Genomic DNA, 13,103 nt, shown 5'->3' on the forward strand with positions numbered 1-13,103 from the left:
ACCAGCAGCTGCCCAAACCCGCACGCCTACCAGACTTGGCTGTGTCATAATTTGGTTTTGCTGGTGCACCACTGTTGGATGAACCTCCAGAGGAGGCAGTATCCACGGATTTTAATGACTGTGGAATAATTATTTTGTTTAAGAAGACGTTTGTCAATTGTTGCACATTAGAAACTTCCCCCTTTCCAGTTATATTTATTATTACACAAAATATGCTCGCCTGCTGCCCATAAAGGTGAAGGCATTCTGCGCAGGACAGCTTAATTGTAAGAACATGAAGTTGCACATGAATTCTTGGTCGTTGCTGTCTTGTGAATTTTTTTACTTGCAGTTCTTTCCTCTACCAGGAAAGATCACTTCTGAGGAATTATACCCCTGTTTGTGTTTACGAGCTGTTCAGTCAACATCAACAATTCGGTACTTAGCATGCCCATAAATTACTAATTAGTTTCCCTCAGCACAATAACATTGTGGTCATTTCACTTAACCATGTAAACTGGTGCTTCAATTCTAAGTTTGTCAGATAAACCCTTTGGGGTTTCAGTTTGCACTCAGTATGTGAACATGCTTACATAAATATTTATTTGCCCACTTCACCCTGCTACGCACAGAAATCTTGAATACAACTACAATGTTTGGAGTTAAAACACACATTTATGAAGTGTGGGTGACTGCGAATGGGCCAACAAGTGTATGGTGCAGGTCAGAATGTGTGCGGCACAGCACCACTGGCAGAAAGAAAGAGAGAGATAGCAACAGCAAAACACACAGAGATAGAGAACTAAAGAAACCGGAAGCGAAATCATCCAAGTCACTGCAGCTCTTAGTTTATTATTAATACAGAGGCAGTCACAACACTAAACAGGAGAATCTATAAAAAGGAAGAGGGTATTTTAAAACAAAAAATACCACTCCAAAACACCCAAATGTGACCTAATAATACTTAGCCCAATTCATGGGAGAATACATTGCGAAAACATTCCTGGGACAAGTCCTAGACATATTCTATAAACAATAACCATAACACAACTCTGATAATCATCCAGAATACAATGGTGTTTGGAAGAGAACACACTAATCAACAGCTCAAAGCCCAAATATTGAAGAAAAACAAAACATGCAGTCACGAGGACTCCATGCAGAGAGCTGCATTACTTTGTTGCAATTGCTGGATCAAGACCTGTCCAACATACTCTAAACACTGTTTTTGTGGGCAGTGAGCTTCAAGCTGCGACAGATGTACCCCATGCACTAAAATTTACTGTGTAGAAATTAAACATGCTGTGAATAATTAAAGATGAAATATTTTGGTTATTGATATGGCGATCTTTAAAAGAACATGTACAGCTTCCTTTGTACATTTTTAAAACCATATAAAATATCTAAACAAAACAAAGCAAACCACATCTGAAAAAAAAATCAGCTCTCACTTCATGAGCGAATAATATCTTTTCTGGAATCAAATGCTTCAGTAACCAGCACAAAGGTTGAATTTTGCTGGGAATTGCACAGCTGTCTTGCCTTCGTTCTGAAAGCAAGTAACCCAACTTTGGCAAATGGGACCTGGGATGGAAAATTGCTGGCAGCAGCCAATTATGAAGATGCTTGATGGAACGGCATTCAAAATAAGGATTTCAGTCTGGCTTAAACATCAAAATGGCTATTAGGCTAATAGCTCTGAAAAGGAGAAGGAGATTGGCCAGTCAGTCATCCAGCTCCAGTGGCTGGGACGGTATCACTGAGTACCCTTGTGTCCTCTTGACTGCCAAAGTGTAGTCAGGATAATAGACGGCAGGAAGACAGAAGAAAGGAAGAAAAGAAGAAAAAAGTGTCTGGACATTATTAAACAAACCAGTGTCTCCAAGAACAACATATTTTATGTGATGAGTGCCTCACGATCTCACCTTTTCCAGCGCTTTTTGCGAGGTGCTTGGCTCTTCCATTTCCAAGTGTCTGGCTGAGGTAATGCTCTCGTCTGAATCCTCATTCCGAAGGGATGCTGGCTGCTCAGAGCTTTTAGTTGGAGCGCTGTGTACTTTAACACCTCTCCTTGAAAACAGGCTGCACAAGGGAAAGGGGACACAACAAAAATATGGAAACGTCATTGCATTCTAGACAAACTGTCAAAAAAAATAAACTAGAATGAAGGTATATTGATGATGAGAGTACCAGGAGTTTGATGTTCGCCACATTTGACCTGTGAGAAATTAACAGTGGCACACTCATACCAAGAGCTCGTATTACTAGTACTGAACACTGTTATATTGTCTAATAGTTAGGGAGTATATGAATAGGTGATAATGTTTGCATATTCAGATGGCACGAAAATCTGGACTTCTTGCAATGTTATTCAACCTGCTATCAACCTAGATCTTATGAAAGCCAAAATGTGGACTTGAATACCCAGAGAGTGGAAAATTTCCCCCAACCTGGCCACATGCTGGTGTGTACATAATTTCTTCCCGAAAGCTGAAGTTTATTAAAAATAAAACATAAAACATAAAACAAAGTAACACCATTGATAATTGATAGAAAACTGTACACAGCACTTTGTCAGGTAGGACAGTGAACTCTGAATTTAGCCTTCAGTATATTGGTACTGCAAACGTTAGGATTTCTATTCAGTAACTTTCATTTATATTGCACGTTTAACATAGAAAATTTTCCAAAACTCTCAAAAGAAGTACAGCAGATGGCATGATAAAAAATTCCCACACTGAAAATCCTGATTGTTGGTATATTGGGCATTAAATAGTACAGGGAGCAAGAGCAGATGGCTGCTGAAATGTGAGATTGCACACTAATGTTGCAATGTTGATTGCCTGCACTTCGAGAATCACAATTAAGCCATGGAAGCCTAAATCACATCCATGTAACATCCACACTCATGTAAAGAGAAGATATCCCAGGAAGTGAATAAGTGTTTCCCTTCTCTTTCTTGGTTTCTATATAACAATAGTCACATGTCACAGTCCAGATCGCTGCAAGGCACAACACAGCAACAAGGCATGGTTTTTTTCTCTGAAACTCTAAACGGGTAGGTGGGGGAAAAATCTGACTTTGCTGAGTTCTGGTCAGTCCTTGCCTATTGAACAGAAATATAAGATAATATCTCCAACTCAGGAACATTACTGAAAACAATAACTTTGAAGTCTTTACACATGTATGCGTGACAACACAAACACATAATTTCATGTCAACTTCCACACGGAAAGAGATTTGAGTTTTGAGGTGGAGTTTCAAATGTGAGAAGCATGGCTGATAATTTTTCAACAGAAGATATTTCTGCTGCCTGCTGACCCACAAAGTAGCACACAAATCTGATTTTTCACTCAAAATTGTTAAACATTGCTAGTTTTCATTATACAGGCCCACAAATATGCAAATTTAATTCACTGTAACACCTTTTTTGCTTACTTGTCTCTCATAAACAAATTCATAAATTTAGCCATGGTGCAGAAACTTCTCAGTGGAAAAATGAGAATCGCGAGGCAATACCAAGCTCATCACAGGTCCACATTCTACATTCATGGCCATAGCAAAGAATCTGTATCAATCAGTCTACATTAGACACATGCATGAGGTGAGAATAACACCACCACTCCTTGCATCTTCTCAAATTACTCGACCAGTGACTAAAAACATCCCACTCCAATGAAACAATAATGACCACGCATCAAATGTCTCTATTTGTCAAGGAACAGATGTACTTATCTTTCTGTCCAATCATCCCGATAAAAAAGGAAATAATGAGATATCTGAGATGCTTAACATGGGATACTTACCAGCTGAGGCGCTTCAACACACTCTTTTTGGGCTTTGGCGGTTTCTCGAGTTCAGAGGAGCTGCAGGACAGCAGATGAACATGTTCAGACAAGATTCATTTAAAAAGAATCAGGTGCCTTTGTTCAATACTCTGAATATTTTTGGCAAAATGAATCATTTACAGAGAATTGAAACTGCATGAATGATAATTTTGTTTGCAAAAGGCAAGTGTTTTCAGGCAAAAGAACACTGAACATTACTTTGACTAATGAGCAACAAAATCTCTTCTGTGGGCACATCAATCTTTTCTGCTTTATGAACAGCAGAACAAGACAATAAGAATTCTGAAGAAGTGTCACCAGACCCGAAAGTTAACTCTGCTTTTTTTCCACAGATGCTGCCAGACCTGCTTAATTTTTTTCAGCAATTTCTCTTTGTGTTTCTGATTTCCAGCATCTGCAGTTCCTTTGGGTATTTTTTTTTACCAAGACGATAACCGTCTTCGTCTTTTTGCAGAACACATGGAATTGAAAAAAATTTGATGCAACACGACAGAATTGATTCATTGAGCAACTGGCTTTATCCTCATAGGTCAGAATTCATTGTCAAAACTTTGAAACCAAGGAAAAGGAAGACAGTAAGTAAACTGGCAGCTCACTAGCATTAAACAGCAATTATAACTAGAGAAGATTTCACACACAACCCTTAACTGTTTTACCTGCACACTCCTACAATACCAGTTACGTACTCGCTATCCTCACTTAAGTATTGTTGCATAAAGAACAAGTCTAGAAAATTCTCGTTTGAACGAAGGGTGTATGATGAGCAAGCAAACTGCAGGGATTTGATACCCAAAATTATTTCATATTCCTGAAAGAACACAAATAAATAATGAGCTGTTAAAGCAAGTTTAAACTGCTATAATTGCTCCTGCTAAATCCGAGTCCGTGGTATTTTGAACAGCATCAATAACTTTATTCAAAGTGCACAGTACATCATGTCACAAAAATATTTCTGCTTTGGAAATAAATGACACAAATGTGACTTTTCAAGGATAAATTTCTGTACAGATTATCCAGGAAGGTTTCAGGACACTAATTCCCAAAACAGTGCTTCAAAGATGGATTTTTTTTTTAAATGATTCACTTAAGAACAATACGCTGATTTCGGGTGAAGACAAGAAATGTAATGAAAGATCATTCATCGACGCAAAAGGAAGTCTGCCAAGTACAAAATAAGTGGCTGATCTATAGTAACTGGTACCAAGACAGACGGTGAAAATGTTGAGTTAATTTTTCAAAGTTGCACCACCACGAAATTGAATGGACCATGAGCAGCTCGAAGTTACTGGACTATTTTCTTTCAACCACAGTGGCTTCTTGGTTGAATCTTGTCACAATTTGACATGTAAAAAGGGCCAGGCCTCTCTAAGTCAAACTCTGACAACATGTTACTGCCAAGTTGTAAAGTGCCAGCCAGTTTTCAACAGGTCAGTGAAAAGAAACACTTCACTACATCCACATCAGCCACTACAAATGGCGGGCCATTTGACAGATTACATTCCAAGCTGGTGAATTGGAGTCACACAGCGTTGGATGCCTATTTTGCCACCCAGCTGATTTTACATCACATGGCCCAGTTTGGCAAATTCAGCATCAGCTGCTTCTGATCGGAACCTATTCTATTCATAGGGATCTCAAGTTACAGCTCTGTTTGCCATAAGGTCAAATTCCTCTCGAATTAATATTCCCAGGTTGCCTGCTGAATGTTGCAGTACAAGACGAAAATACAATCTGTGTGGGTTTCCTCTGGGTGCTCTGGTTTCTTCCCAAGGTCCAAAGATGTGCAGGTTAGGTGGGTTGCCCATGCTAAATTGCCTGTCGTTCCCAGGGATATTTACGTTCTGTGGGTTAGACGTGGGGAATGGGTCTGGGTGGGACGCGCTTCAGAGTGGCCATGTGAACTTGTTGGGCCGCATGGCCTGTTTCCACACTGTGGGGATTTGATGACACCTTCAACAGTAACCATGGCAACAGGGATGTTTGAGAATTTGGTATTACTAAATTCAGAAATATGGAGTAAAAAATACTGCCCAGTCAGTGAGAACCCCAACAGCTGCAATCCCTCAAATTTTTGACATCCCATGACGAAATGATGTCTCTCATCTAAAGGAAAATACTAATATGGAGAGATTGTTTATCCAGTGTCTTCAATAATGAAATAGCTTCCATGACACTGAGATTAATTGAACAACATCTTCACTCACATAACACCTGGCATATCCTGTACGTGGCTGTGACTGCTCAAAGGTAAATTGCAGCACATTAGCAGCGCAAAAGCAAGCCATTTGGCTGAACTGCTCCATGCTGATCTTTACACCTCTCCCACCTTGCTTCAACTCTTAATATGCCTCTTTTTGTCCTTTCTGACATCTAACTTTCTCTCAAATACATCTGTGCTCATCCTCTCAACGAGTCCTGGTAGCAGCAGCTTCTGCAATCTGGCTGCTCTGAGCAACAAAGCATCTCCTTAATTCTTTATTGGATTTATTAGTGACCATATACATTTAGGATGCAGTTGGGGACTCCCCCTACACCCCCAATCAAGCAAATAAAACAGCAAAAGAGTGAAAAGCATGCTTTTCCCCTTTCAGACAATTCCAAACATTTTGCACAATGCAATTTTCAGTACTAACTTTTTGTCTCTTGTCAAAGTTGATCCAGCCATTCTGTAAGAGATAGACAAGGACAAAGAAAATTAATTCAATATGGACAAAGATCAAATGGTACTACATGATCATGAAATTTAAAAGATCAGAAGTGAAATACAAGCTCTGTAAACTTGGTTCCATTTTAGGATATCGTCAAAGGTCAATCACAAATGATCATTTTGAGTGCGAGCAGCAGCGGAGGCAAGACGGACCCGGAAGACTGCAGCTAAGGTAAAGCAGTTTATTTTTAAAATTACTTACCGATAGCGGGCAGCGGTGTTTTTTTTTCCTCTTTCAGAGAAGGAGCGGGAGCAGCAGAGGAAGTGACGAGGACCAGAGGGGCAGCCGGGAAGGAAAGCAGTAAGTATAAATACTCACCCTTCGACGCCAACGGCCATTTTGAGTGCGAGCAGCAGCGGAGGCAAGACGGACCCGGAAGACTGCAGCTAAGGTAAAGCAGTTTATTTTTAAAATTACTTACCGGTAGCGGGCAGCGGTGTTTTTTTTTCCTCTTTCAGAGAAGGAGCGGGAGCAGCAGAGGAAGTGACGAGGACCAGAGGGGCAGCCGGGAAGGAAAGCAGTAAGTATAAATACTCACCCTTCGATGCCAACGGCCATTTTGAGTGCGAGCAGCAGCGGAGGCAAGACGGACCCGGAAGACTGCAGCTAAGGTAAAGCAGTTTATTTTTAAAATTACTTACCGATAGCGGGCAGCGGTGTTTTTTTTTCCTCTTTCAGAGAAGGAGCGGGAGCAGCAGAGGAAGTGACGAGGACCAGAGGGGCAGCCGGGAAGGAAAGCAGTAAGTATAAATACTCACCCTTCGACGCCAACGGCCATTTTGAGTGCGAGCAGCAGCGGAGGCAAGACGGACCCGGAAGACTGCAGCTAAGGTAAAGCAGTTTATTTTTAAAATTACTTACCGGTAGCGGGCAGCGGTGTTTTTTTTTCCTCTTTCAGAGAAGGAGCGGGAGCAGCAGAGGAAGTGACGAGGACCAGAGGGGCAGCCGGGAAGGAAAGCAGTGACCATATATATCAGCAAGGCGGCTAAACCCGAGACTCTACAACTGTAGTGTCTCCCACCCGCCCTCCTCCTCTAACCTAGTTAATAAGGTAAGGTTCATTCTAAACTTTCTCTATTGAATATAAGTTTGTTATTAATTTGTTATTGTTATTTGACGTAAGCTTTCTACTTTAGTATTGAGTTGGCGTTCAGATAAGTGGGGTATGGATGCTAGGACAGTTGCTTGCTCCTCCTGCAGAATGTGGCAGTTGGGAGATGTGGCACACGTCTCCGCTGGCTACATCTGCGGGAAGTGCACCCAGCTACAGCTCCTTGAAAACCGTGTTAGGGAAATGGAGCTGGAGCTGGATGAACTACGGATCATTCAGGAGGCAGAGGGGGTAATTGAGAGGAGTTATCGGGAGTTGGTCACTCCTAAGGCTCAGGTCGAGGATAGATGGGTTACAGTTAGGGGGAGGAAAGGGGACAGACAGACAGTGCAGAGATCCCCTGTGGGCATTCCCCTCAGCAATAAGTATACCGTTTTGGATACTGCTGGGGGGGATGACCTACCAGAGGAAAGCCATAGTAGTCAGTTCTCTGGCACTGAGCCTGACACTGTGGCAAAGAAGGGAAGGGGGCAGAATAGAAAAGTACTCGTGGTAGGGGACTCGATAGTTAGGGGAATCGACAGGAGATTTTGTGGGCAAGATCGGGATTCCCGGAAGGTATGTTGCCTCCCTGGTGCCAGGGTCCGGGACGTCTCCGATCGGTTGTATAAAGTTCTAAAAGGGGAGGGCGAACAGCCAGAAATTGTGTTACATATTGGCACAAATGATATAGCCAGAAATAGGTTTGAGGATATAAAAAGTGATTTCAGGGAGTTAGGATGGAAGCTGCAGAGCAGGACGAACAGAGTAGTGTTCTCTGGTTTACTACCGGTGCCACGAGATAGTGAGGTGAGGAACAGGGAGCGGGCGCAGCTGAACACGTGGCTACGCAGCTGGTGTAGGAGGGAGGGCTTCAGATATGTTGATAATTGGGATGCCTTCTGGGGAAGGTGGGACCTGTACAAGAAGGACGGGTTGCATCTGAACTGGAAGGGGACCAATGTCCTGGGTGGAAGGTTTGCTCGAGTAGTTCGAGAGGGTTTAAACTAGTATGGCAGGGGGGTGGGAACCTGAGCTGTATACCAGAGGTGAGCGTTGATGCAGGTGAGGCAGTAGCAAGAGGTAGACCAGCTAGTGGGAAGGATTTTCCTGGGAAGGAACCAAGGGATCGGTTAAAGTGTGTTTGCTTTAATGCAAGGAGTATCAGGAATAAAAGTGATGAACTTAGAGCATGGATCAGTACCTGGTGCTATGATGTTGTGGCCATAACAGAGACATGGGTTTCTCATGGGCAGGAATGGTTGCTGGATGTTCCAGGGTTTAGAACATTTAAAAAGAATAGGGAGGGGGGAAAAAGAGGAGGGGGTGTAGCACTACTAATCAGAGAGGGTATCACAGCTACAGAAGCTTCCTTTGTCGAGGAAGATCTGCCTACTGAGTCAGTGTGGGTGGAAATTAGGAACAGCAAGGGAGTAGTCACCTCGTTAGGGGTTTACTACAGGCCCCCCAATAGCAGCAGGGAGATTGAAGAAAGCATAGGTCGACAGATTTTGGAAAAGTGTGCACGCAGTAGGGTTGTTGTAATGGGTGACTTTAACTTTCCTAATATTGATTGGAACCTCCTTAGAGCAGAAGATTTGAATGGAGCTGTTTTTGTAAGGTGTGTTCAGGAGGGTTTCCTAACGCAGTACGTTGACAGGCCGATGAGGGGAGAGGCCATTCTAGACTTGGTGCTCGGAAACGAGCCGGGGCAGGTATCAGATCTTGTGGTGGGAGAGCATTTTGGTGATAGTGACCATAACTGCCTCACATTCTACATAGCTATGGAGAAGGAGAGGATTAGGCAGAATGGGAGGATATTTAATTGGGGAAGAGGAAACTATGATGCGATTAGACATGAGTTAGGAAGCATGGACTGGGAGCAGTTGTTCCATGGTAAGGGAACTATCGACATGTGGAGACGGTTTAAGGAACAGTTGTTGGGAGTGATGAGTAAATATGTCCCTCTGAGACAGGCAAGAAGGGGTAAGATTAGGGAACCTTGGATGACGAGAGCGGTGGAGCTTCTAGTGAAAAGGAAGAAGGTAGCTTACATAAGGTGGAGGAAGCTAGGGTCAAGTTCAGCTAGAGAGGATTACATGCAGGCAAGGAAGGAGCTCAAAAATGGTCTGAGGAGAGCCAGGAGGGGGCACGAGAAAGGCTTGGCAGAAGGAATCCGGGAAAACACAAAGGCATTTTACACTTACGTGAGGAATAAGAGAATGGTCAAAGAAAGAGTAGGGCCGATCAGGGATAGCATAGGGAACTTGTGTGTGGAGCCTGAGGAGGTAGGGGAAGCCCTAAATGAGTTTTTTGCTTCTGTCTTTACGAAAGAAACGAACTTTGTAGTGAATGAAACCTTTGAAGAGCAGGTGTGCATGCTGGAATGGATAGAGATAGACGAAGCTGATGTGCTGAAAATTTTGTCAAACATTAAGATTGACAAGTCGCCAGGCCCGGATCAGATTTGTCCTCGGCTGCTTTGGGAAGCGAGAAATGCAATTGCTTCGCCACTTGCGAAGATCTTTGCATCCTCGCTCTCCACTGGAGTCGTACCTGAGGACTGGAGAGAGGCAAATGTAATTCCTCTCTTCAAGAAAGGAAATAGGGAAATCCCCGGCAATTATAGACCGGTAAGTCTCACGTCTGTCGTCTGCAAGGTGTTAGAAAGGATTCTGAGGGATAAGATTTATGACCATCTGGAAGAGCATGGCTTGATCAAATACAGTCAACACGGCTTTGTGAGGGGTAGGTCATGCCTTACAAACCTTATTGAGTTTTTTGAGGATGTGACTAGAAAAGTTGATGAGGGTCGAGCTGTGGATGTGGTGTATATGGACTTCAGTAAGGCATTTGATAAGGTTCCCCATGGTAGGCTCATTCAGAAGGTCAGGAGGAATGGGATACAGGGGAACTTAGCGGCTTGGATACAGAATTGGCTGGCCAACAGAAGACAGCGAGTGGTAGTAGAAGGAAAATATTCTGCCTGGAAGTCAGTGGTGAGTGGAGTTCCACAGGGCTCTGTCCTTGGGCCTCTACTGTTTGTAATTTTTATTAATGACTTGGACGAGGGGATTGAAGGATGGGTCAGCAAGTTTGCAGACGACACAAAGGTCGGAGGTGTCGTTGACAGTGTAGAGGGCTGTTGTAGGCTGCAGCGGGACATTGACAGGATGCAGAGATGGGCTGAGAGGTGGCAGATGGAGTTCAACCTGGATAAATGCGAGGTGATGCATTTTGGAAGGTCGAATTTGAAAGCTGAGTACAGGATTAAGGATAGGATTCTTGGCAGCGTAGAGGAACAGAGGGATCTTGGTGTGCAGATACATAGATCCCTTAAAATGGCCACCCAAGTGGACAGGGTTGTTAAGAAAGCATATGGTGTTTTGGCTTTCATTAACAGGGGGATTGAGTTTAAGAGTCGTGACATCTTGTTGCAGCTCTATAAAACTTTGGTTAGACCGCACTTGGAATACTGCATCCAGTTCTGGGCGCCCTATTATAGGAAAGATGTGGATGCTTTGGAGAGGGTTCAGAGGAGGTTTACCAGGATGCTGCCTGGACTGGAGGGCTTATCTTATGAAGAGAGGTTGACTGAGCTCGGTCTCTTTTCATTGGAGAAAAGGAGGAGGAGAGGGGACCTAATTGAGGTATACAAGATAATGAGAGGCATAGATAGAGTTGATAGCCAGAGACTATTTCCCAGGGCAGAAATGGCTAGCACGAGGGGTCAGAGTTTTAGGCTGTTTGGAGGAAAGTATAGAGGGGATGTCAGAGGCAGGTTCTTTACGCAGAGAGTTGTGGGAGCATGGAATGCGTTGCCAGCAGCTGTTGTGGAAGCAAGGTCATTGGGGTCATTTAAGAGACTGCTGGACATGTATATGGTCACAGAAATTTGAGGGTGCATACATGAGGATCAATGGTCGGCACAACATTGTGGGCTGAAGGGCCTGTTCTGTGCTGTACTGTTCTATGTTCTATGTTCTATGTTCTATCTATCATACCACCAGGTCCAACTTTGGACATTACATAGAGCCCTTTGCTCCAGTCAAGTAGGTCAGTGCCAAGCTGGTGGCATTCTCAGCTGCTTAACTGCTCAATAGGCAGTCACATCCAGGTACCAAATTTAGCTGTACAGAATAAAAATGATTTGCAACTTATCCAACTTTTTGTAAAACTAAACCCATATTCAATTAACTGCAAAATGAATTGAATGTTCCTTTGTTTACAAATTGTTTGATTCACAGCGCAAAGCATCAAATTAATCTGATCAGGGTGATTAATCAAACTCAATCGTTTTTTTTTGTTGCTTTGATTCTCATCTACAAGTAGTTTGCAATGAAACTGTAACAATAGTGGTCATCTGCAAATAAGGAATCCAAATCTTGTAAAAGAGACTTACTGAATGGTAATTAGGGAAAGCTGAATCCAGCACTGAAAACTCTGTTAAGAAAGTTCCCAGGTACGGCACAATTCCCTGAACTATATCCTAGAAAAAGAGAGGTGAATTTGTTTAATCCATTGTGAATTCAGTGTCATATTTCCCAAACATACGACTCCATGTCTTATTTATTCCCTTGATCATGCAACTAAATCTATTTAGAATCAAAACTTAGAAGTCAAAATTTTGGACTGTCACACGGAATGCAAAGTTGGAGTTATAAAGGCCAGACAAGTTCAACATTTGATCCCTGATCTGTGAACTGTAAACCAAACTCAATATTTGAGTAACTTCATCATTTGGAGATTGGAAATTTTCTACGTAATGTGCAATTTCGCTTGAATATAAAAACAATTTACCTCACCAGATCTCCAAAACTTTGTCTCAACAAGTTTAAATGTAATTTTTTTCTAAAATCAAGAATATAATTCTTCTCAATGTCTTTTCATAGGACACCTCTCTTACCCAAAGAAATAATTTAATGGTCTCAGACGGTGGGTTGGTTCAGAACCTAAGAGCCTAGGAGATCTATCGGAATTGGCAAATTGGAACCAATATTGGGTTTGTGGCAGGAAGCAAATGCGATTTTTGAGGGGCTTTTCGGCAACTTGATGCTTTCATCCAGCAGCATACCAGAGGGTACAGTAATAGTTCTTACTGTGCGTACATTAATGTTGAAGACACGAAAGCTCCAAGTATGAACAGCCGGTTCACAGATGACACAAGAATTGGACGGTTGTAAACAGCAAAAAGCCTTAGTCTCTCGGGTTACACATATGGGCTGGTTAGAAGGCCTGAACAGAGGCAAATAGAATTCAATCCAGAAAAGTGTGAGGTGAAGCATTTTGGGAGCCTAATAAGTCAGGAGAATATATGTTCAATGAGATAATAAGGTGTGGAGCTGGATGAACACAGCAGGCCAGGCAGCATCAGAGGAGCAGGAAAGTTGATGTTTTGGGTCTGTATGACAGAGGATCAGAAGGACCTTGGTGTGTGCATAAACATATTCTTGAAGGCAGGAGGACCTGTGGATAAAT

The 13,103-nt window shown here is 42.6% G+C and overlaps 1 protein-coding gene across 1 annotated transcript in view; it reads right to left on the reverse strand.

Annotated features, from left to right (window-relative positions):
* Positions 1 to 1,892: 1,892 nt before the first annotated feature.
* Positions 1,893 to 13,103, reverse strand: part of LOC132207743 (ral guanine nucleotide dissociation stimulator-like 1) — a 61,142-nt gene continuing 49,931 nt past the window's right edge. Inside the window, exon 18 of the mRNA XM_059643627.1 lies at positions 1,893 to 2,049. Within this exon, the coding sequence (XP_059499610.1) occupies positions 1,893 to 2,049 (157 nt within the window). The remainder of the gene's footprint in view (positions 2,050 to 13,103) is intronic.

The sequence above is a fragment of the Stegostoma tigrinum genome, unplaced genomic scaffold, assembly GCF_030684315.1.
Source record: "Stegostoma tigrinum isolate sSteTig4 unplaced genomic scaffold, sSteTig4.hap1 scaffold_143, whole genome shotgun sequence".
In the NCBI taxonomy this organism is placed as follows: Eukaryota; Metazoa; Chordata; class Chondrichthyes; order Orectolobiformes; family Stegostomatidae; genus Stegostoma; species Stegostoma tigrinum.